This window comes from Monodelphis domestica, chromosome 4, assembly GCF_027887165.1.
Source record: "Monodelphis domestica isolate mMonDom1 chromosome 4, mMonDom1.pri, whole genome shotgun sequence".
NCBI classification, from domain to species: Eukaryota; Metazoa; Chordata; class Mammalia; order Didelphimorphia; family Didelphidae; genus Monodelphis; species Monodelphis domestica.
In genome coordinates this window covers 415,103,985-415,128,443 of record NC_077230.1, presented here as the reverse complement: position 1 = coordinate 415,128,443, position 24,459 = coordinate 415,103,985, and the positions used below count along the sequence as shown (strand labels likewise).

At 44.8% G+C, this 24,459-nt stretch overlaps 1 protein-coding gene and 1 non-coding gene across 4 annotated transcripts in view; both read right to left on the bottom strand.

Annotated features, from left to right (window-relative positions):
• Nucleotides 1-24,459, bottom strand: part of INTS11 (integrator complex subunit 11) — a 39,151-nt gene that overhangs the window by 2,471 nt on the left and 12,221 nt on the right. For all 3 annotated transcript variants that reach the window (XM_007481075.2, XM_016430039.2, XM_001364637.5), the window contains 10 exons: nt 14,005-14,102; nt 12,855-12,928; nt 10,797-11,025; nt 9,287-9,385; nt 9,127-9,161; nt 8,155-8,293; nt 6,438-6,502; nt 5,497-5,686; nt 4,924-5,007; nt 4,096-4,185 (listed from right to left, as the gene is read on the bottom strand). In XM_007481075.2, coding sequence (XP_007481137.1) covers nt 4,096-4,185; nt 4,924-5,007; nt 5,497-5,686; nt 6,438-6,502; nt 8,155-8,293; nt 9,127-9,161; nt 9,287-9,385; nt 10,797-11,025; nt 12,855-12,928; nt 14,005-14,102 — 1,103 coding nt within the window. The remainder of the gene's footprint in view (nt 1-4,095; nt 4,186-4,923; nt 5,008-5,496; nt 5,687-6,437; nt 6,503-8,154; nt 8,294-9,126; nt 9,162-9,286; nt 9,386-10,796; nt 11,026-12,854; nt 12,929-14,004; nt 14,103-24,459) is intronic.
• Nucleotides 2,164-2,269, bottom strand: LOC130454138 (U6 spliceosomal RNA). The gene has a single exon (XR_008911820.1). It is a non-coding gene; the product is annotated as a U6 spliceosomal RNA (small nuclear RNA).

Sequence of the window (24,459 nt, the reverse complement as noted above, 5' to 3'; positions counted from 1 at the left end):
GGCTGACTGAAAAGCAGACAGGTAGACAGAGAAGCAGAAAGAAAGGCAAGCAGATGGACAAGACAGAGAGAGAGAAGCAGAGACAGACAAAAGGGCAAGCAGACAGGAAGGAAGACAAGACAGAGGAAGAAAGACAGGTAGACTTATCACTGATCAATGTGGCTCTATCAGCACTGAATATTCAGATGTACCATAGGTCTTTGGCCCATAAATAGCTTTCAGGACATCATAGAAGCACTTTACATAGTTACGATCAGAGTAAAACTAAATTTCATTTGCCTTCTTACAGAGACAAGAATACTTCATCTCTCTAAACTTCATTTGAAATATTTCTTAAAAACCCTTACTTTCAGCAGCTAGGTGGCTCAGTGGATAGAGGCAGAAGGATGGTAAGGGCTGGGCAATGCGGTGAAGTGGTTTGCCCAGGGTCACATAGCTAGGAAGAAGGCTAGGAATAGGCTGAAGCCACAATTTGAAGCCAGGACCTCCCATCTCTAGGCCTGGCCCTCTATCCACTGAACCACCCAGTTGTCTCTGTCTTTTCCTTTTGATGGAGTTAAAAGCTGCCTCCTTGGAGGCAAACCCTGTGGAACTGCCCTTTAAGCTCAGTAGTCTTCTTGCTTTGCGACCATGGTTTGTTGAATGCAAATGTTTAACATGGAGAGGATAAATCTATCATTGGTCCAGCACTCTGTGCCACACATTGTCTTTGTCCCTCTCACAACTTGTCTATCTCTTCTCTTCACAATGACAGTCTATTAAATGCCAATTTTTAATTGTATTTAAATAAATGGAGGACAGTGTTGGGATGAGGTCATGAGATACACAAGTCTTCAATACTGTGATCACTGCTGTTGCTTTTTCTAACTCCACTCCTCCCAAAGACTTGGTGCCTTACCTGTTAAGTCTGTCTACTATGGCATTAATCACCCAGAATTACAAACTTGTCCTCTTTCAGTACATTCATAATGAGGGTCTCCAAATTTTCATAAAATCTGACCTCATCAGAGTCTGTCATGGTGGGAGCATACACATGGATGGTGCCTTGGCATGGCACTTTTCCTTCAAGTGGCGATCACACTGTCACGAGCCTGTTGTTCCCTCCTCTTGGGAGGCATGCAAGCTGGCTGACTCGATTCAATTAGATTGCAAACGGGCCATTCCAGAACAGCGTGCCTCCAGATCGGACATGGGTCATCTGGCCTTCCTTTGCCAGCCCTGTTTCACTCAGGGCTGCTATTTGGGTGTGATAACTGCCAAATTCTCTCTCAATAAAGAGCTATTCATCTCTCAGGGCTTCTAGATTTCATCTTTTCCTTAAGTGCACACATCCCAGGTGCCAGTGAGGAGTGGAATCCTCTTCACATAAAGTTTAGTATATATGTTTTGTTTCAACCACAGGGTAGGATTCCCACCTGCTGTGGTAAGCAGGCCAAGGTTAGGTGAAGCAGACAATTTTTTAGGCATCTTTCCTAGCTCCTTCCTCATGCCAAGAAGTGAGCAATGCTATCCTTAAAAAGGCTACCAAAGCACCCAGTGGGGCTGCTGAATCCCACTGCTGCTCTAATCCAGGGGCCGGCTGCATGCCGGGGTGTGGCTACAATTCTGGGTATGTCTGCATCTACTGCTTCATCACTTACCCATCACCACAGGACTTGGAGGTAGGTAAAAATAGTAACTAAATAAAATAATAGAATAATACGATGAAATCGTAAAATGGTATGATGTCTTTTGACTCATTTGTAAACTGGATTTAAGTGAGGCAGAGTTGTGAGAAATCATCAGCCTCATTCTCTCCTCCAGAGTTAACAGAGTTAAATAGCAAAGGAAAAATGAAGGCTGGTGATGGCCCAGGATGCAGGGGACGACCTCAGCATCTTCAACGGCTGAACAAGCTTGCGGTGCTCCACAGTGCCTGCAGGACGAATTGCTCACGTCCACCTATTCCACTGGAAAAGTCTTCACGTGCTTGGGGCAGACACTTCTCCTAATTTACCAAAGGGTCTGAGGCCTGATGGATCTGGCCTGCGTGCCAAGATGATTGTGCCAGGGTGTGGCCACTGCGCAGACTACACACACTTTCTTGGAGCCACAGGTGGGAGTGGGGTGGCAGGTGGACGCCAGAGGTGGATAAGCAGCCCTCCCCCCAGAGGTGTTAGTCCTAGAAATATGGAACCCTTCCCAAATTTGCATGTCATCCTTGTGCAGAGGCCATGCTAAGCTTGTCTCTATCATTCCAAGACAGACAGAGACAAGAAAACAAACAGGCAGGCAGGCAGGCAGAGAGGCGCCATTCATCACCAAGTACAGTTGCCACTTGCTGGCTAACACTTCTTGACCCCCATCTCCATCCTCACACCCCCATAGTTAAACTGAGTGAGTAAAGCAGTATGTATGTATAGGAGATAAGAGCACAGGACTTGGGAAACAGGAAGACTCAGGGAATCGGTTCAAATCCTGCCTCTCCTCCTTATTAGCTGTGACACTAGTTTCTTCATCTGTAAAATGGAGACAGACAGCACCTATCATGGGACTACTAAGGTTCATGCAAGATAATGCATGCAAGGAACTGTGCAAACCTTAGGTGTTGGCTACATTAACACCAGCTATCCTCTTCCTCTTCCTTATTAGTAAGCTCTCCAGGCTTAAAGAGAACAATCTTCCCCCAACACACATTCCCTCCTACCCCAAGCCCCTACCCTGGCTCCAGGAAGGGCTCCAAGGGGGCAGGACTATGTGTAGCCACAAGGCACATGCCCCCTTCAGCCTTGCTGGAGGAGAGCCCAGTGACCTCTGGGGCTCAAAGAGGGATCTTGTGGGGTGGCTTGGAAATGGAAGGGCCACCCCCTTTCCCCAGAGGGTTTGGAATGGACAAATGGGGTTGTGGCGGAGGAGCATGCCCAGGAAGCCACAGGCTCTAGCCCCATCTTTGCTTCTAGAGAGAGGATTCCCAGAGCAGCCCCTGGGGACCCATGCAGGAAGAGGGGTGCCTCTAGGCCCTGCTGGTGGTTTGCAGGCAGTCAGCTGCTGCTACTCATAAATACACAATGGGCCTCCTGCCGACCACAGGAAGCACTCAGGATGACATATCGACTGTCTGCAAAGATCAATCAAAGGCAGCCCAGAGCTACAGGACAGGAAGTGGATGGGGCAGAGGAAAAGCCTGGAGCCATTGGGCCCATTGAGGAAGTAGCCTTTTCTCAGCAAGTACAAACAAGGGAATGGGATGTGCCCTTTCAGTCATCAATTATGCCACCCAATTGGGAATGGTCCTGGGTCTGGTCCTGCCAGGCCAGCAGGGACCATCGGGGCTGCCCCTGCTCCTGCCTTCAGGCACTCGGACCCTGGTCCTCCAAATTTGCAGGGTTTTGACCAGCCCCAACCAAAGACATGGGCTCAGACCCCAAACCTTTACTGGGTGACAATGGACAGGTAAGCTGGCTTCTCTGATCTACCATTCCTTCTACCAGATGGGGATGCCCCTGGAATCCTAGCTCTGACCCCTTCCTTTGGCTACCACAGTCAAGGGCCTTGCCTGATCAGGTCACACATGTCCATGAGTGGGATGATTTCAGCCCAAGTCCTGTAGCCATAACTGGTCCACTGGGGTAGGGAAGGCCAAGAAGGCCAAGTGACTTGATCCCAAGTCACCCAGGTGGGATGTGAACTCAGACCCACTGATGGGAGCCAGGCCTCCTCCTAGGATCCCCTCCAGCAGGGAAATTGCAAGGCAGAATGCTTTGAAAACCTAGGATAAGCTGGATGGGGCCTAAGAGGGCAATAAGTCTGGCCCCCATTTTACAGATGAGGAAACTGAGGCCCAGAGAAAGGAAGAGACTTGCCCAAAGCCAGAAGCTATCAGTAGTTGAGGGAGAATTTGAACCTAAGTGTCTGATTCCAAAGCGCCAATGTCTGCTATTTGCACTCTGGCCCCTGAGGGAGCCTGATCAGCAGGAGCTGAGGCCCTGTGGCAGCTCAACATCAGGATAGGTGGAAGGCTGAGCCAGCTGGTGGGTGCCAGGGCCTACACTTGGGTTCCTCCTTAGAGAGTCTTCCCACCCCACCACACACACACAGAGCACCAAAGGGACTTACAATCTGCCTCCCTTCCATCTCCAGCTTCCGCTGTCCACTCAGGATCTTGTGGCCCACAGTTCCCTGCACACAGTAGCCTGGCATGATGACCTGGGGGCCAGAAACTGGACAGTGAGACACAAGCAAGGTTCCATCTGGGGCCAAATAGCACACTTTCATGTTAAGAAGACTAAATGCAACATTGCTGGGCAAGCCAGTCTGCTCCCCATGAGGGCAGGCTCTGAGATGTCCCAAGGCCAAGTAGCAAGGACTTTGGGATTGTCTGCTAGTTGGAGCCCTCCAGCAGGAAGAGAGGCGAAGGAGCCCTCGGCACCAGGCTCCCAGCAGAATCTGTCAGAGCTCTGCATGCTCTGTGGGGCCTAAAAGAGGCCCCAGGGGCTCCCGGCACAATGATCAGAACTCTGGGCGCTTCCTGCCCTGTGGGCAGCCAAAGCTCTAAGGGAGGCAGGTAGTGAAGATCTCTACTCTCTCCTCCCTGGAAGAGAGCTCAGCTTGGGGGTAGAGGGAACACCATATGGCTCTAGGCTTAGGCTCTAAGCCAGGACAAAACTGAGGAGAAAGGAGCAATCTTCAGCTCAACCTCGCGGTCCCCCAAACAACGAGGAACAGCTGGCCCCCAAGGCCTCTCCTCCACACCCCTCCCCATCTCTGCTCCCATGTCCTGCATGGAAAATGAGCCGCTGACAGCTCAAAGTGCCCTGGGACAGCCGTCCCTGCCCCACCCTTTAATTCTCCCTTCAATGGCCAGGATGACCATGGGCATACAGTTGCTGCCCCATGATCCAGGAGCTAGCTTGGGTCACCACCAAATGACAATGGTACCCGTACCATGTTCTTCTCATTCCCGGCCCATTTCCGGAAGATCTGCAGGGACTGTCCTGCATGCAGCATCCCTGGGGTGGCAAAGACAACCTGGGTGGAGAGAGGAGGAGAAGTGGTGATCACAGGAACCCCAAGGACTTGCCCATGGGCTACTCATGGCCATGGGATGGCACGGAAGCCACAGGCTGAGAGAGAAAAGAGGGCCTAAGGCCAGCCAGGACCCAGGGTCACACTGCCAAGCAGCCTCCTTCCCTTTTCAGCGCAGGGGCCAGGCCTTGAAACACCCTCCCCACTCCCCACTTCCCAGATCACAGCAGCTCCCCTCCCGTGACAAACACGAGGCCCAACAATATAAATCCAGAAAGGGGCCTTTGCCTCATGCCCAGAGAAGGAAATGAAGTTTGGACGTGTGCCCAGAGATGGATTTTCCCATCGCCATTCTCTTTCTAGGCCAGGTTCTGATTGCGCTTGCTCTGGGAGTACTAGAGGCCGAGGATCTCAACGCACTCCTGCCTCCCCCGAGCAGGGACTCCTAGGAATGCATCCCAGAAGCCCCAGCGGATCCCTGCCCTGCCATACCATAGGTCCAGGGTTATCCGCAAAAGCTCGGTCAAAAGCCTTGATATGTTTGAACTCAAACATGTTTCTCTGCACAAATGTTTTCCGGATCTTCTGATTGGTCCAGGTGATGAAGAGCTTATAATAGTGATTGGCCTTCTCAGTCAAGCCTGTGGAGAAGTAGATGGGGGCCTTCAGGTTCATTCGTTCCCTTGGGGAAGAGAAAGGGAAGGCAGTCAGTGCCAGCCAGAGGCCTCCACACGAGGCCACCCAAGAAGCCATCATCTCCTGGAGGCCCAGGCCTACCTGGGGGAGGCCTAGACAGCCAGCTCACAAACTTATTCTGATGTCTAGTCTGAACTATTCCAAGAATTTCGAATGAAATGCCGAGCTCTTGTGCTCCTGGCTTCTCCCATCCACCATAAGCAGAGCCCCAGAGTGAAACACAAATCAGATTCTACTCTGCCAGGGTCACGTCACGTTCTTAAAACTGGGCATTGTGTCAGGCTTGCACATGCTGCCAGGGAACTCTTAGGAATCACGGCCACAGGGGCAGTTAGACGGTTCAGTGGAACCAGAGCACCAGGCCTAGAGTCGGGATTCTATTCCAATCTGACCTTAGACACTTCTGAGCTGGGTGACCCTGGGCAAGTCACTTGACTCCCATTGCCTGGCCCTTACTGCTCTTCTGCCTTGGAACTGATACTTAGTATTGATTCTAAGACAGAAAGTGAGGGTTTTCTAATAGAAAGAAAGAAATCATTGCCAGACAGAGACTTTCGGCTGTGAGGGCACCAATCTTCAAGGAATTTCTTCTCTACATAGACAAACATATGCAAAGTAAGGATAGAAACACCGCAAGGAGACACCGTTTCTAGACACAGATAGAGCACTCCTCTCTCCCCCGCCAACAACCCCAAACTATGCTTCTTAGGATAAGCCAGAGTCAGTGGTTTTCTTACCAAAATGTTTCCAACAGAATGCAGAGCTCCTGAGCCCGGCCCAGAGCAAACACCGGGATGAGCACCTGCAGAGAGAAGGCCCAGAAGCATCCATCTGGAGCAGCCTCATCAGTTGCCTTTCCCAGGGCCCCATGGCGATCCATCGCTCTCCATCCCACCCCACCCATGCTTCAAGGTAAAGTTCCATCCCCAAAAAGGAGAGAGTGAGTCTGTGGACATCCCCAAGTCTGTCTGCTCTGGGTGGCCGCTGCCTAGGAACCCACTAAGGAAAGAACTCTCCCGGAGCAGCTGCCTGGCTGACTAGGTTTCACACATGCATACTTCTGAAGAACCAGTTTCTTTTCCTGGAATACAGACTTGTCTCGGAGGATGCCCTCAGTTTGCTTTCTAATTCAGTGGCAAGATAAGAATGTGCGCCAGGGGAAAGGAGGCTGGATTGGGAGTCCTGGCTTTTGGACTCATGGTCTATGTAATCCCTTCTAGTCCTTGAATGCTCCTTAAAAAGACATCAGAGGCTAGCTAGGTGGATCAGTACTTAAGAGCTCCAGGCCTGGAGTCGGAGGAGTTCCTGGGTTCAAATCTACCCAGCTGTGTGACCCTGGGCAAGTCACTTAACCCCCACTGCCAAACCTGGCTGCTCTTCTGTCTTAGAACTGACACAAAGACAGAAGGTAAGAGTTTAAGGTAGGGGTCCCGGTTCTCCATTGCATTGCCCTGTCCTAGCCCTCTGAGTTGGGGCAATCCATTGTATGCTGGCCATATACAGAACACGTAGAGATGGGCACTGCCCTTACAGAGCTCACATTCTACTGGAAAAGACAACAAGGGAAATGAGAACATATGAGATGGGGCCTCTGAGTGAAGGCCTAAAACAAGCCAGGAATTCTAAGAGCTGAAGTTTGTGAAGGATGAGCACCCACGTCTGAGGAACAGCTAGTGCAAAGGCTTGGAGAGGGTACACAGAGAGGGAGAGGACCCAAGTGGGTAGGTATCAGCAGATTGTAAAGTTCACTTAGAGGAGCAGAATGTCAGGCTGGATTGGCAGAAGGAGGTCAGGTTGAGAAAAGCCTTAAATGCCACATAACAGGCTATATATTGGATCCTGAAGGTACAAGGGAGCCACTGGAGTTTACTGATCAGAGGAATGACGAGGTGAAAGCTATGCTTTAGCAAAGTCACCTTGGCAAAAGATGGAGGGGGAGAAGAGGTCAGTTCTTCCAGGCAAATCCCCAGCCCAGAGTAAAGCCACAGACCTCACCCTGGAGCTCTGGGGGAATGCCAACAGAGGCTATCCAGAGAGGATGCAGTAGGATCGGCAGGAAGGCCTGGAGGCTCTGAAGGCTGGCCCCAGAGGGCCTAGGCAAACCTAGGAGGCCATGAAGCACCAAAGGCTCTGCCTCTCTCAGCTTCCCTGGTGTGCCCCAATGCCCAGGGAATCAGTGAAGGGGATTTGAGTGGCCCTTAGGCCTCCCCAGCTATCCAGAGACTCATCTCCCTGGGCCTTGTTCTACCCTGACTGTGGGTCCCTTCAGCTCCCCTTTCTAAGTTGTCTTTCCCCAAATAGAACGTGAGCTGCTTGAGGGGAGGGCCTATCTGCCGCCCGCCGTTCCCAGCCTGAGCCCAGTGCCTGGAATGCAGGAAGAGCTTCACAAGTGCTCACTGCCCGACTTCTGCTTTTGCTCTGTTCCAACTCTAACAGCTCATGTTGCTTGGTTACCTTCCCGCCCCGTTCCACTGTCTCATGCACTTTCTTCAGGAAGTCCCTCTCTCGACAGCGCTTGGAGTCTCGGATGGTCGTTGCGTAAGTGGACTCGGTGATGAGCAGGTTTGGTCGGCACTTATCAATCCAGGCGGCCCTGAGACACAAGGCAGGCCACCATGATGAAGCTCAGTCACCCAGGAGGGCCCAGCTTCTAGCTTCCACTCCCAGGTGAAGAAGGCCCGTCTACCTGACACACTGGGCAGCCCTGAGCTTGGCTAACAGTCGCTAACTTCCAATAAGGAAGGCAATGTAAGTTTCTAGCCCTCCTGTCCTGCTTTCTGATGAAGGGTAGATGTAGAGCCAGGAAGTCTTGGGTTCAGCCCAGACACTTCTTATTTGTGTGACCCTGGACAAGTCACTTCACCTCTGACTGCCTCAGTTTCCTCCTCTGTGGAATGAGGTGGTTGGATTCAACAGTTTCTAAGGTCCCTTTGAGCTCTAATTCTAGAATCCTAAGAACTTCTAAATGTCTGTGAATCTTTTCAACCAGTATTTTCTCCATGGAGACATGGAATTACTTGAAGTTCAAAACTAAATGCCCCCAAAGAGATAAAGCTGGTAAAAGAGCTTCCATGCCCCATCCTGGTCATCTGTGCAGCAAAGCTTCCACCTGGCATCCAGGGGGACAGCACTCCTAACACACATAAACCAAGCAGCTAATTGCCTACAAAAGGACACTTTGACCCAGCTGTCATAGGGCTTGTGGGGAGGAGGGTATTGATCCTAACTGGTGCAGAATTACAATGAAAAAGAAGCTCTCCAACACTTCTCCAGTGCAAGCTGTTCTAAGTAGACATCTATGCTGGGAACATAAAGAGCCACCCACATCCTCACAGGTTAACAGGCATCCTTGCTGTGAATCCCCCATGTGGAAAAAAACCCCAAACAACACACTTCACTGGAGCAGAAGCTCGGCATCCCACTTACCCTAAGTGCCGGTCCGGAGTCATGTTGTAATCACCCTAGCAGAAGAGAACCAGAGGAAGCTGGGGTTCAGCCTTCCATTTACAGAGCATCTCAGCCCACACTCTCTCTCTCTTGTCCCAAACCACCTCCCCCTCACACCCAGGTAGGTCAAATGCCTTACTGTGTAAACTGCAGACTCAGAGCCAACTTTGATCTGGAACATGGCAGCACCCAGCACATGGCCCGCATAGTAGGCCTTGATTTCCAGCTCATCATCCACCTACAGAGGAAAGAGGCCAGCTTTCATTCCTGCAGGCTGTGGCAGAAGGAAGTACAGAATGGGCAGAGGGAGGTAGGGTGGGCAGCACAGGTAGCTGGCAGAGATACCAGTAAGGCACAAACCCAATCTTTGCTCACTTGTCATAACTGGGAAATCAGGCTTCCCTTTGCCAAAAAAGCAACCTACAACCAGAAATGCCTTTATCCTATAAAAGGAGGGGCTCTCAGAACTGCAGCACAGTTTTAAAAGGAAAATTAAGGGTGGCTCAGTGGATTGAGAGCCAGGCTCAGAGATAGGAGGTCCTGGGTTCAAACCTGGTCTCAGACACTTCCTAGCCATGTGACCCAGGGCAAGGCTCTTAACCACCACTGCCTAGCCTTTATGGCTCTTGGGCCTTGGAAAATACAAAGTATTGATCCTTAGATGGAAGGGAAGAGTTTAGAAAGAAAAAAACTAAGCCCCTGAGATACCATCCAGCACTCCACAGGCCCTTCCTGACAGGTCTCCCTCCATCCTCCCCACACACCCCCTCCTTCTAAGCAAACAGGGTAACTAGGCCCTCAGTGTGCTCCCTGTGCTTGAGTAACTCTTTCCTGAACTGGAAACTCTTTGAGAAGGACACTGCCACCTGACTTGCTTTGTAGAGCCCATGGTGGAAAAAGGCGTTGCCATTTACAAAAGAGAACAGTGAAAAGGGAGTTATTCACCAGGCCAAAGCTAGGTACCTGGAACTGAGGAGAAGACTCAGGGAGGCCATGGGGCCTGCCTTCAAGTACTCGAGGTCAGCTGGGGGAAGCTGGATTAGACTTGCTTCTCTGAGCCCCACAGGGCAGAACCAGAAATGAGGGATGGAAGAGGCAAAGACAAAGATTTCAGCTGGATGTTAGTAAAAACTTCCTAACAATGAAAGCAATGGGTTGCCCTGAGGGGGATGGGGTCTCCTAAACTGGAAGCCTTGAAACAGGGAGTGTGAGTCACAAGCAGGGCTTGTTTTTGGGGAGGGAGGATGGCTTGGACAAGATGGTCACTGAGGTCCTTTCCAACTTTTCCAACATTCTGAGCCAAAGAAACCCTGTGAAATAGTAAGACCTCAAAGAACTTAAAAATAATGATTTAACTTCCACCAGCCAACCGTTCTGTCCTATTACATGAAGTAAACTTTACCAGGAAATGCTGGGTTTCCCAGGTGCTTTTCTAGCCTTCAAAAAACTGCACTAATAGAGGGGAGAGAACCTAAATGTCATCTGTATCTTGGCTTTGAAAGATCTACCCCATGGTACCTGTAGCAGACAGGGCTAAGGCTAGATGCTAATTAGTTTGCATTCTGGAGCACAATGAGCTTCCTGAAGGGGATCCAAGAGTTCAACTGATGTGAGGGCCCTAGGTAAGCCACTAGGAACTGTTCCCTGACCTGGACTGTCTGATGGAGGTGGACGGCCACCACTTTCTTCATGCAGTCCTTGATCATCTGTGAAGTGAAGAAGTTGGTTTCTCCCTTCTTATCCACAGTGATCTTCCTGTAGTCCTCCAGAAGAATGGGGCAGATAGCCTTAGTAGGGTGAGTCATGTAGATGGGTCCATCGTAGCCCACCATCTCACTGAAGTAAGGCAAGGCCCCACAGTGGTCCAAGTGGAAGTGGCTAATAAAGAACAGTGAACAAGAAGAATTAAAGATAAAGCAATAAAGACACTCAAAGAGAAGATGGCAGAACCAAGAGAACAAGAAATTTGCCTACCACAAAAGTACGCAAATGAAGACAACCTATGATGGCAACAAAACAAGTTAAGACAATGGCCAACATGGGGATCATCTTTTTTAAAATGTCCAAGCCTTCTGCTCTTCTAATGAGTGGTAAATTACATTCACTGCTATACACATAAACACTCTTTTCTGCTGTTTGGTTTAACAGTCTTCAGGGAATATATACTGTGGTTGGTTTGAGAGTTTGTGTTTATCTGCTGCATATTAACATAATTTATCAATAAAGAAATCTTTCTGAAAAAAAAATGTAGCTGGAATGAGTCACAAGGAGGTCAGCTGTGTGGGCCCAGGGTCCAGACTTACTCAATTCCATACTGGTCAGCTCTCTCCTCCAAACAATCCTCATCCTCAAGACCCCTTTGTTTAGCATCTACTTGAGCTTTGAAAGCTCAGTGTGTGCTCCATGAATGGGAACCCACAGGCATCAGGTTTTGTTAGGGTTCCTAAAGCATTCTCCCCTGTGTTGATCTAGGGTGTGTTCCACTCCTCCACAACACCATTTGGTAAGGACTGGGTGCCTTCTGCTTTTTGGGATTCAACAATGAGGAGGACAGCCCATGGTTTAGAGAATAGCATCTCACAAACAACATTGCCAATGGGTAGGGACTTCAGAACTACTGTGGCCACCATTAGATTCCTTCTAAATCCTCCACTGAGCTAACAATAACTCATATTTTTTAAATATCAATTGAAGAGTCATAAATTTAGAGATAAAAGGGACCTTAGAGATCACCTGCCCTAACCCCCTTATTTTATTTATTAATTTTAAACCCTTATCTTCTATCTTGGTATCAATTATAAGATAGAAAATTATGGCAAGGGCTAGGCAACGGGGGTTAAGTAACATGCCCACGGTCATACAGCTAAGATGTATCTGAGATTTGCCCCCCCCCCTTTTTTCCTAAAATTTTATTTATTTTTAAATTTTTTTCCATGGTTACATGACTCATGTACTTTCCTTTCCCTCTTCCCTCCCCACTCCTGGAGCTGACAAGCAATTCCACTGGGTTATACATGTGTTATCACTTGAGTATCTGACATTTGAACCCATGTCCTCTCAACTCCAGGCCTGGTACTCTATCCACTGTGCTATCTAGCTGCCCCCAAGCCCTTACTTTACACGAGGAAATTGAGGCAATGAGAAGTCCACAGTAAAGCTGGAATATGAGATCCACATTCAGCCCTCTTTCCACACATCTAATTGCCTTTAAGGTACACAATATTAGACACAGCATGGCATGGTGCCAAAAGAATTAACAGAATGGGGAGAACCTGAATTTGAGTTCTACCTCTGACAGAATGTGTTGGTAAAATTGGGGGGAAGGGACAGGTCCAGAGTAGCTGCCTCATGAAGCCCCTTCTGCCCCCAAACCTATATCTGGCCTCTTGTGACCTGTGACCAGACCAGTTACCCACTGCTACAAAGTAGATGTCCCAAGGCCAAGACTCAGCCTGTGCTCGCACCTCCCAGGCTGGCCCTTCAAGGTTGTCCATCTGTGCCCAGTTACAGTGTGCCTCCAGTGCCAGTGTCCAGTCTCCTGTCCCAGGTCAAAAGCCACCTTGACTCCAAGGACAATGAGGCAGCTACCAAGCCTGGTGGCAGTCTAGGGCAGTCCAGAGGGAGAGACAGGGAGACTACCCTCCCAGGCCAGGGCCTTTCACTCCAGCCTATTCTCTCACTTGTAATCACTCCATCAAGGCTCCTACCTGATAATGACGCAGTCCAGGAAGTCAGTCAGCCTTCCATTCTGGGTAATGTAAGAAAAATCTGGAAAGCGTCTCTAAGGAGAAGCAAGGCAGAAAGAGGCTCAGTTATTCAGCATGGGGGCAGGATGGGGAGTGGGGGGAGGGGGGGCAGGGAACTCAGAGCCAGGGTGCTCTGAGGTAGAGTAGAACCAGGTCGGGCTTAAATGCTAGCGTCAGATGTAAGAGCTGGGCCACTGGCTTAGCCCCCATGGCGCTGACTCAGGCCCAGAATGGGCTCTCTTAGTTTGCCTCATTCATTTTTCAAAGCTGTGGAAAGCTCAAAAGTGAAGGATGGAAATGCTGCCAACTTTGGGGGTTTGCCATGGGTTGACCTTGCAAGCCAGTCGTTATGCCTGAAGGTTTGTGGCTATTTAAAACAAACAAACAAATAAATAAACAAAAAAAGACAGAAACAAAACCCCAGAATGCTCCCTATTTAATGTAGCTGCACTGCTTCTACCCTACAGGAAAGGTCATAACAGCAGGGGGTTGGGCAATACAAGCCCAGCCTCAACCAAAACTGGTCATGGGATTAAGCCAAGGGCAAGGGAGCCCATGTTGGAAGCCAGTGCAGAGCCAGACCTGCTCAGCAGAAGACAGAACCCAGACCCTCCGCAAATGCTCCTAATTTCTAGCTTTTAGAACAAATGCTTATTCACTCTCTAAGCAGCTCACTAACAAATAAGAACCCCAGCAAGAGTGCCTCCCAGTCATCCCACTTCCCAGCCTGGCCTGCCTTGAAGGGCCTGCTTTCCTGAGCTGGACTAGGCTGGAAAGAAAAAGAGTAGTCAGACTGGAAGGCAGCTCCCCACCCAGCCCTGTTTCAAGCCCAGGCCACTGTGACTTTCATTCCTAGAAGCTTTAGGTACTTGACCCAAACAGAAGGAAATCAGGTGGCTGAGGTTGGGGGCCTCAGTCCTAACAGCTCATCACAAGGAGGAAAGTTCACAATAGCTGCCCAAGACCATGGAGATACCTCCCATAAATGGGTGAAATGGGAAGAAACAGCTTTATTTACCCTGGGGGTTGGGAATTTTTCTGAGCACACCTAAAAAGATCACCCTTCCAAATCCCAACTCCCCCAAGTCCCTGGAGCCTCTGAAGAACTTACATCATCATTGTAGCCCATGTGCATCCCACAATCCAACATGACATTCTTGCCTGCGATGGAGACAAGGATACAGCTGCGGCCCACGTCCTGACCGGCCCCTGCAACCAGAGCAAAGTAATCATCCATATCTGTGTGGTTGCTAAGCCCCTTCCTCCTACACATCATTACTCTTATAAGGGATGCCCCCTCTCCCTTCTCTCTCTCCCTCTCCTTTTCTCTCGCCCCCTCTTTCTCTCTCCCCACCCAGTCTCTCTCCCTCTCTGTATCTTCTTTCTTCCTGCCTCCCTCTCCACCCCCACCACCCAAGTCTCTCCCATTGCAGGTCTTTCTACTCCTTATAAAATTCATCTCTTCCAGGAAGCCTCCCCTTGTTCACTCCACCCACCAAGCAGCTCAGCCCTTTGCTCTGTGTTCCTCTGGGCACAGGGCTCTTAGCAAACTTAAAATTCAATTGCATTATAGTTTTGCTGAATTGGCTTTTTCCTCTCTTTTTTATTCTTTGCTTAAAGAGATGGGTCTCAGGGTGGACTCTGAGGAGGAAGAATATATTGGGCAATCAACATATGAATAAAATTTTGAAAATCCAATTGCACTTGATTTTTCAGAGATTCTAGAGATGTGTGCATACATATATGTGTATGTGTATGTGTGTGTGCATGCACACATGTTAGGGAGGGTCATGATCACAGGTAACCCAAAGAGCAGTGAAAAGATGTGTGGTGGGTGTCTGGAGGCTGTCTGTAGCCTTTTACCAACAGGGACCAGCAGAGAAGAAACAGCATCAAAGACCTCATGGATAAGAATCTCACAGGAAGGGAGGGCAGGCATGGAGGGGCGGTGATCCACAGTGACAGAGGGAATTGCCACACCTATTGAATCACCAATTCATCAGAAAGGACCATGTAGGAAACTCACCCAGCACCCCATGGGGATGTGGGCCTTCCAAAGGATGGAAGCCATGCTTGGTGTCTTTTGGGCATTCCAGTACAACACTCCCCAAATCAGTGGAGTCCTAAGAACTCAAATCCATGAACCTAGGATGCCAAGGTGAGGCCTGGCTGCCCCCAGAACAGCATTACACAGGATCAGGCTGGACTACTTATTCTCCTAACATCCCTGTGGGAGATGGGTTGATTCTCCTCAGGTTCTCATTGGGGAAGTTAAACCCCAGGATCATTAAGAAACTAACCAGAGCACCGCAGCTCTGTGATCTCATCCACATGGAGCATGCCACAACCTGTGCACATCATCCTACGGTTGTCCCTGTCCTCCTGTAAATCCTCTCTGTGCTTTTCTCCAGATCTCCTGCTCCAGGATAGGGGCTCGTGAATCATGTGGGCTGTACACTGGCATCCCCTGCTCCTACTACATGATTGTCCTGCCAATTTCTCTAGTCCTATTCTTTATGCTACACCCACCCTGAGTCTTTCTGTGACCCTCAGGGTGCCCACAGCTTTCAATCTCCAAAGAACACGGTATTCCAAAGCCTTGTAGCCATGCAGTCATCAATCTCCTTCCTCTGCAATCTGCACCCTTATTCCACCTCAGCAAACAGAGTCCCATCATCCCATCCCTAGATATCCCTTTCCAAACCCCAAACCTGGATTGCTCTCCCCATGGATCTCTTCTCCTCCTGCTCACATGTGGCTGCACACCACTGGAGAACGTCACATAAACATCCTTTCACTGTTCCCTGGTCAATTCTCTTTGCAAGGGATAAAAGAGCATTCCCCAGTCTTGGTTCCAAATCCTCCTTTCTCAAACTACCTATACCAATCACCAGCTTCTCCCTCCCCCCTTGCAGAAGACCATGCCTCATAACTTCACTGAAAAAAGTAAAATTGTTCCAAGTATCTAGTATCTTCCTTCCCAAGTCATTTCTGCTCTTCCAGTCATTGTGACACCATCTGCCCCACATCACCTTCTTCTTTGCTCCAGACTCAGAAAACAAGTGTTCTTTCTTTCTCCATGCCAAAGTCAATCCCTTTGCTTGGGCCCTGAATTTCCTCTCTCCCTAAACCCAACTTTCCTCCAAGAAATTGCCTTTTCAAAGATCCCATCTCTCCCTAATTTTCTTTCTTTTTAAAAAATGTTTTTGTTTCTCATGTCACCATATGTCTCATGTATCCCTCTCCTTCCCTTCCCTTTGAATCGTTTCATATAACAAATAATCTTTTTTTAGAGGGAAAACCCCACCCCAACTGATCAATACATTGAAAAGGTCCCAAAACATGGAGAATGAGAAACACTTGTGGACCTCCCATCTCCATGAAGGGGCAAGTAAGGGGAGACTTCTAATGGCTCTTCATTCAAGTCCCTCTTGATCATTATGATTTTGTACATTTGCTTTTGGCTTTTTGGTGTGCCCTTGTTCTTTCCATTTACATTACTATTGTTACCATACATATTGTTTTCTTGGCGCTGTCTCAATTCACAGCCATTTTTCCAATGTTCTCTATACTCACATACGACCTTTCTTAGAGCACAGTAATATTCCATTACATTTATATATTGCATTTTGTCTAGCCATTACCCAACTGATGAACATCTTTTTTGTTTTCAATTCTTTGCTATCACAAAAATTGTTACTATAAATATTTTGGAATATATGGGGACTTTTTTCTCATTGAAGGCTTCCTTGGGATTTAAGACCAGTAAGCGAGTCTCTGTTCAAAGGATATGGACATCTTGGTCACTTTATTTGCATAGTTCCAAATAGTTTTTCAAAATTATTCTATAACTTCATAGCTCTACCAACAATACTGGTGACTACTGTCATTTTTGCCATTTTGCAAGGTGTGAGGTTGTTTTGCAGGGTTGTTTTGAATCACATCTCATTGTTATTGATTTAGAACATTTTCTGTGTCATTTCTGTGGCTGTGAATATTTCATAGTTCTCCTTAGTTGTTCAAATCCTTTGATCACTTCTCTACTGAGGAATGGCTCTCAAGTCTATATATATTCATTGTTTATATTTCTTGAATACCAGACCCATATTGCAGAAAGATTTTTTTCCCATCTGACCATTTCCTTTCTCATCTCAGATCATTAATGTGACCTGGGCAGAAGCTTTTCAGATTCAAGTAATCAGTTACCTATTTTACTTTTGGTAATTAGCTCTATCTTGTTTAAGAATATGTATTATTTTTTTTAAAAGAACATTACTTATACCTCTGACCTATTTCTCTTCTGTTTTTTTTTTTAATAGCATGATCTTTCACATAAAGGTCAAATATCCATTTAAAATTGTAACTTGTAAAGTGTTGGTCAAAGCCTAATTCCTACCAGCTTTCCAGTTTTCCCAGCATTTTTTTTATCAAATAGGCAGTTTTTTCCCTAAGTAACTTATGTTTCCCACTTTATCAAATACTGGGTAATTAAGTTCTATTTCTTTCTGAATCCCCCTTGTCTAGTCTGTCCCATTAATCTCTCTGTGTATTCTTTAACCAATACCAGGTGGGTTGTTTTTTTAATAACTGCTGCCTTATAGTATAATTTGAGGTCTAGAAGTGCTATTCCCCTTTCATTCTTCCTTCATCAATTCCCTTCATATTCTATATCTTTTGTTTCTCCAAATGAATTATTATTTTATCATGCTTATATATAAAGTATTCCCTTGGTAAATTGACTGATATAGCATTGAATTTTAATTAATTTTGGTAGTACTGTCATTTTTATCATATCAGTACAGCCTAGCCATGAGCACTGAATATTACTCCAATTACTTAGATTGTTCTTTATTTCTTTAAGGAGCTCTTTGTAATTGAATCTATGCAAATATTTTGTATTTTTGTGTAGACATTTTAATTTAATTTAATTTTTTAATTTTTAAAAATTTTACTTGGTGAATTTCAAACATTATTCCTTAGTTACAAAAATCATATTCTATTCCTTCCTCCCCTCCCCCTGCCCTTCCCATAGCTGATGCACAATTCCACTGGGTATTACATGTGTCCTTGATCAGAACCTATTTCCAAGCTGTTGATGTTTGTACTAGGATGTTCATTTAGGGTTTATATCCTCAATCACATCCCCCTCAACCCATGTAATCAAGCACTTGTTTTTCTTTGGTGTTTTTACTCCCACAGTTTTTCCTCTGAATGTTGATAGTGTTCTTTCTCGTAGATCCCTTCAGGTTGTTCATGATCACTGCATTGCCACTAATGGAGAAGTCCATTACATTCGATTGTACCACAGTGTATCCGTTTCTGTGTACAGTGTTTTCCTGGTTCTGCTTCTTTCACTCTGCATCAATTCCTGGAGGTCATTCTAGTTCCCACAGAATTCCTCCATTTTATTATTTCTTTGAGCACAATAGTATTCCATCACCAACAGATACCACAATTTGTTCAGCCATTCTTCAATTGAAGGGCATCCCCTCATTTTCCAATTTTTTTGCCACCACAAAGAGCACAGCTATGAATATTCATGTACAAGTCTTTTTCCTTATTATCTCTTTGGGGTACAAACCCAGCAGTGCTTTGGTTGGATCAAAGGGCAGACAGACTTTTAGTGCCCTTTGAGCATAGTTCCAAATTGCCCTCCAGAACGGTTGGATTGATTCACAACTCCACCAGCAATGCATTAATGTCCCAACTTTGCCACATCCCCTCCAGCATTCATTACTTTCCTTTGCTGACATGTTAGCCAATTTGCTAGGTGTGAGATGTGACAAGGAAATCACTTTAAAAGACTGATATATATTAATTAAGGTCGCCAAGGAATTCAGCTATGTAATTCCTTAATGAAAACTCAAGTCAGCAGTCAACCTTTTATGGAGTTTTTAATTACAAACAGGAGGAAGAAAAGGCCCAAGCCCTTAGATAGCTGAGGCAAAGAAAAGAGATCAGTCCCTATCACTCACGTGACCAAAATGGAGAAACAGTCTCAGGGGCCTCCACCTCCAACCTCCTTCAGAGCCACCTCGCTCAGAGCAAAACCTCCTCCCCTTCTCTCCTCAGACCCCCGCTATCTTTAAGGAAACCATCTAAGTTCCCTCCCCTCAGTTCTCACATCTACCAATCACTGTCCATGTCTTCCCTGCGCCAATGGTGGCTCTAGCTTAACCCAGGACCGCCCAGAGGTCTGTGGCTTTGCACATGTATGTTGAAGGTCATATTCTCAAATAATTAAATCTTGATCCTTTGCTGCAGCCCTTCCTAAATCCTGTTTCTCTAAGTAGGGTAGAAATTGTATTTTCCAAGACCTGGTTCTGTCATTCCAAGTATCTCTATTGTATCAATTCTAAAATCAATCATGACTCAAAGAACTTCCTGTTCTATGCTTAAGCATAGGTCAAAGCCCTTTCCATTGTTCAGCAAAAGGTTTCTGTCCTAAAGTAATCTTAAGGAGGGAGGAGAAGGACCCTCCCATGCCAAGGGGGGGTTCACATTCCAATAGACTATCAGTAGGAAATTTTTCAAGTATGAAATTTCCCAATGGTGAAATTTCCAACATTTATAAGTCTAAGAAATTTTAAGGTTTACAGAGGTGATACCTCAGAGTTGTTTTGATTGGCATCTCTCTGATTATAAGAGATTTAGAACACTTTTTCATGTGCTTATTAATAGTTTTGATTTCTTTATCTGAAAATTACCTATTCATGTCCCTTGCCCATTTATCAGTTGGAGAATGGCTTGATTTTTTTGTACAATTGATTTAGCTCTTTGTAAATTTGAGTAATTAGACCTTTGTCAGAGGTTCTTGTTATGAAGATTGTTTCCCAATTTGTTACTTCCCTTCTAATTTTGGTTACATTGGTTTTGTTTGTACAAAACTTTTTTTTTTTAAACCCTTACCTTCTGTCTTGGAGTCAATACTGAGTATTGACTCCAAGACAGAACAGTGGTAAGAGCTAAGCAATGGGGGTCAAGTGACTTGCCCAGGGTCACACAACTGGGAAGTGTCTGAGGCCAGATTTGAACCTAGGACCTCCCATCTCTAGGCCTGACTCTCAATCCACTGAGCTACCCAGCTTCCCCCACAAAAACTTTTTAATTTGATGTAATCAAAATTGTTTATTTTACATTTTGTGACTTTTTCTAAGTCTTGCTTGGTTTAAAAATCTTTCCTTTCCCAAAGGACTGACATGTATACTATTCTGTGTTCACATAATTTACTTATAGTTTCCTTCTTTATGTTCAAGTCATTCACCCATTCTGAGTTTATCTTGGTGTAGGGTGTGAGGTGTTGATCCAAACCTAATCTCTCCCACAGTCTTCCAATTTTCCCAGCAGTTTTGATCAAATAGTGGATTTTTGTCCCAAAAGCTGGGATCTTTGGGCTTGTCATAGACTGTCTTGCTGAGGTCACTTACCCCAAGTCTATTCCACTGATCCTCCTTTCTGTCTCTTAGCCAATACTATATGGTTTTGATGACCACTGCTTTATAGTATAGTTTGAAATCTGGAACTGCAAGGCCTCCTTCCTTTGCATTTTTTTTTTCATGATTTCCCTGGATATCCTTGATCTTTTGTTCTTCCAAATGAACTTTGTTATGGTTTTTTCTAATTCAGTAAAGACATTTTAATTTTATAGTTATTTGGAATGGAGTTTTCATTTCAATTATTTCTTCTTATATTGTCATTATATAGAAATTATGTTGATTTTTGAGGATTCATTTTTGTAGCTTGCCAACTCTGCTGAAACTATTGTCTCAGTATCTTTGCTGATTCTCGGGTTTTCTAAATAAGCCATATCAGCAAACGGGATAGTTTTATCTCCCCTTTAGCTCTCATTCTTTTAATTCCAATCTCTCATCTTATTGCTATTGTTAGCATTTTTAGAACTATATAAAATAAAAATGGGGTGAATAGGCATTCCTGCTTCACTTTTGTATTTCTTGGAAAATGTTCTTGTATATCACCATCGCATATGATGTTTGCATTTGGTTTCAGAAAGATGTTTTTTGATATTTTTTAATAGTCTCTACTAAATGACTCTATAGAATTTCTGACATAAAAGAGTGTTGTACTTTGTCAAAGGATTTTTATGCATTTATTGAGATGATCATGTGGTTTGGGATGACTTGGTTTTTAATGAGATTATGTTGAATGTTTTCCTAATCTTTGCAACCTCAGTAAAAATCTTACTTGATCATAATGAATGATTTATTGGATAAATTGCTGTAGTCTGTTAGATAAAATTTTGTTTAAAATATATGGATCAATATTCATTCATTATGTTGTCCTATAGTTTTCTTTCTGTATTTTTATCTTTCCCTGGTTTAGGTATTAGGACTATGTGTCTCATAAAGAGATAGATGGGTTTTTTTCTCAATTTAGTTGGAGAAAATTCTCTTGTGAATCCATCAGGTGCAGGAATTTGGGGGGTTTCTTTTGGGGGAGAGGGTAGTTCCTTTATGGCTAGATCTATTCCCTTTTCTGAGATTGGATTATTTAAGAACTATATCTGGTCTTCTGATAGTTTGGACACTTTATAGTTCTGAAGTTATTCCTATATTTCTTTTGAGTTTTCAACTTTGTTAGCATATAACTTTTCATAATAGGTTCTGATTATTCTTTTTATTTCTTCTGGTTTTGCTGTGATTTTACCTTACTCATTTGTTATTCTATTGATTTGACTTTGTTCTCTTCTTTTTAATCAGATTAGTTTAGGATTTTTCAATTTTATTAGTCTTTTCAAAGAACCAGCATATACTTTATCATTTCTAAGGGTTTTGTTCATTTAGTTCCATTTTACCTACTTCCTCTCCAATGTTCTATATCTCCTATTCTGTGCTTATTTTAGGTTAATTTGTTGATTTTCTAGGATTTTTTAAATGCCTACCTAGTTCATTATTCTTCCTATTTTGTTAATGCATGATTGTAAGTATGATTTCCCCCAAGGATTATTTTAGCTGCATCCCAGACATTTTGGTATATTGTTTCATCATTTATTGTTTTCTTTTACATTGTTATTAACTGTTGCTATGATTTGTTCTTTGAACCTCCCATTATTTAAGATTTCAATGTCAAGTCTTTATTTGGGTCTGGATCTTCTGTTTGTAGAACCTGAACCAATTTCTATCCTTACTGCATAATCGTCTATAAAGGATGTACTGACTTTTTTTACATTTGTTTATTACAATATCTAGTACATGGTAAATTTTTGTTAAAAGTTCTATGTGTTAGAGAAGTTACATATATTCTTTTGCTGTCCCATTTAGAAAACACCATCTTTTAACTCTCTCCAGAAATTTGTTCAGCTCCATATTTTCCCTTTTATCTATCCTTCTGTTGACTTATCTAAAACTGATGAAGATATTTTTTCTGTCCCTCTCATATTATTTGTTTTTGCCTTCTTGAAGCTCAGATATTTCCTTTATGAATAGGGATGCTAAGGCATATGGAATATATACATTTATTACTGATAATTATTTGTCCTCTATGGTTCCTCTCAGCATAATAGGTTTCTCATTTGTCCCTTTCTTGAATGTTTGCTTTTGAGTAGTCTAATAGCATGATGGCAGCTCCTGATTTTCTGGATTGGCCTGACACATAGTAAAAATTTTCTCTATCCCTTCAGCTGTACTTTGGGTATGTCTTGGTATTTTAAATGTGTTTCTTGTAAGCGATGGATTGTAGGATTTCATTTTCTTATTCAATATGTTACTCTTTTTCATTTCACTGGATTGTTTCATCCATGCACATTTAAAGTTATGAGGTTTCTATTTTCTTCCATCTATCTAAAATTGGGGGGGTAGGGGTTGAGTTATGATTTTCTTCCTTCTGCTATAAGCACAGTACAGGGATCCCTCACCTATAGCAGGAGTTACATCCCACAGACCCCCTCAATAGGTGAAAATCTGTGAAGTAGCAGTGTCATATTTATATATATATATATATATATATTATAAGGCTTTATAAACCCTTTCCACTCTCCTATAAACTTTTTCCACACCCGTATTAATTTGTCCCATACTCTTATAACACTGAGCCAATTTAGCACCCAGGATACAAAAGACAGCACTGTGGTTGGTCCTGCAATATAGCGAAAACTCCGCAATACAGAATCAGATATATATTTTTTAAAAACCTGTGATACAGTGAAGATGTGATAAGTAAACCGCGATATAGCAAGGGACAACTGTATTATGTTCCTCCAATTATTTTACTTTCATCTTTTTTCAAGGTGGCCCTATTCTCATGGACTCTCTTTTCCCTCTATCCTCTTTTCTCATTTTAAACTTTTCCTTTTGAGACATGGTTTATTTGTTCCTCTCTTCTGCTTTTATCTACTTGCTTCTTCTCCTTTTTTCCCCAAACTCATTGCCCCTTCCTTTATTCCCCTTTAGCTAGTTGAGTTTATTAGATTTTTCTAAATCAAATTCTTTTTGTGCCCTTTTCCAAAAAGGCTTTCTCTCACTCTATTATCCATCTTTTCTTTCTGTTTACTCTAGCTGCTTGTTCTCTGGTTCATGACCCTTGCTTTCCCAAGACCCTCTTTTCTCTGTATTCTTTATACAATAAAGCTTCCAAGGCATCCAATCTAGGCTCTCCCCCTAGGTGCTTTCAACTACTGCCTAGTAAAGCTTCCTCTCAGATTCCCCATTTCCATTGTGCTTCACTCTCAGAACAATGCCAATTAGTGCAGTTGTCAGAGAGAACAATAATCCTCTCCCACCCTGAACAGATTTATATCCTCTTGTTGACCTTTCCCCCCACTTTATTTGCCTAGCAATCTCTCCCCATTTCCATGTTCTTCCATTCCTCCAGATACCAGCTGCCCCCAGGTGTTCTAACTCCCCTTACTTCTAGATCAAGTAGACTTTTCAGACACCAAATCCCCCCCCCCCCCCAGGTCTCATCCAGTATAAAGTCTTCCTCTCCCTTTACCCATAGAAGCATTCATCAATGGAACATCTTCCCACTTCCATTTCAAGCTCTTGATTTGATCCCAGTACATCACTGACTCCTCTCTATCCCCTGGTTCCCTTCTCCCCCTTTCATGTTTCATCCAGTGTTGTAATGTAGTCCCCCAAAAGAAGTATTCACTTGTAGGCAGGGTGTCCCCAAATTCTATCTATAAAGTTCCCTGCCCTTCTCTTTGCTGTTACCCTAAGAGATGTCTACCAGCATATCTTTCTGATGTTGCTCTGCTACTATTTCTGTCTGCATTTATGTTGTTCAGAATGTCTTAAGTACAAATAATCTCTTCAGTTCTGACTTTATAAAAATGTTTCAAACTCTTCTTTATTACTGAACCTCCATCTTTTTGTTCTAGATGGTTAGGCTGAGATTTACAGGACAGGTCACCCTGGGCTGTATCCTGAGTTCTGTTACTCTTTGAATACATTATTCCATTCCCTCTTGCTTTCTCTATTGGGTGGAGAATAGTATGATCGTATTATTCTAATATTTTTTCCTTCGTATTTGACAGTCTTTCTCTGAATAGTTTGCAGATCTTGTACTGAATTGTATTGTTAAATTTAACAACTATGAGTCTTGGAGTTTA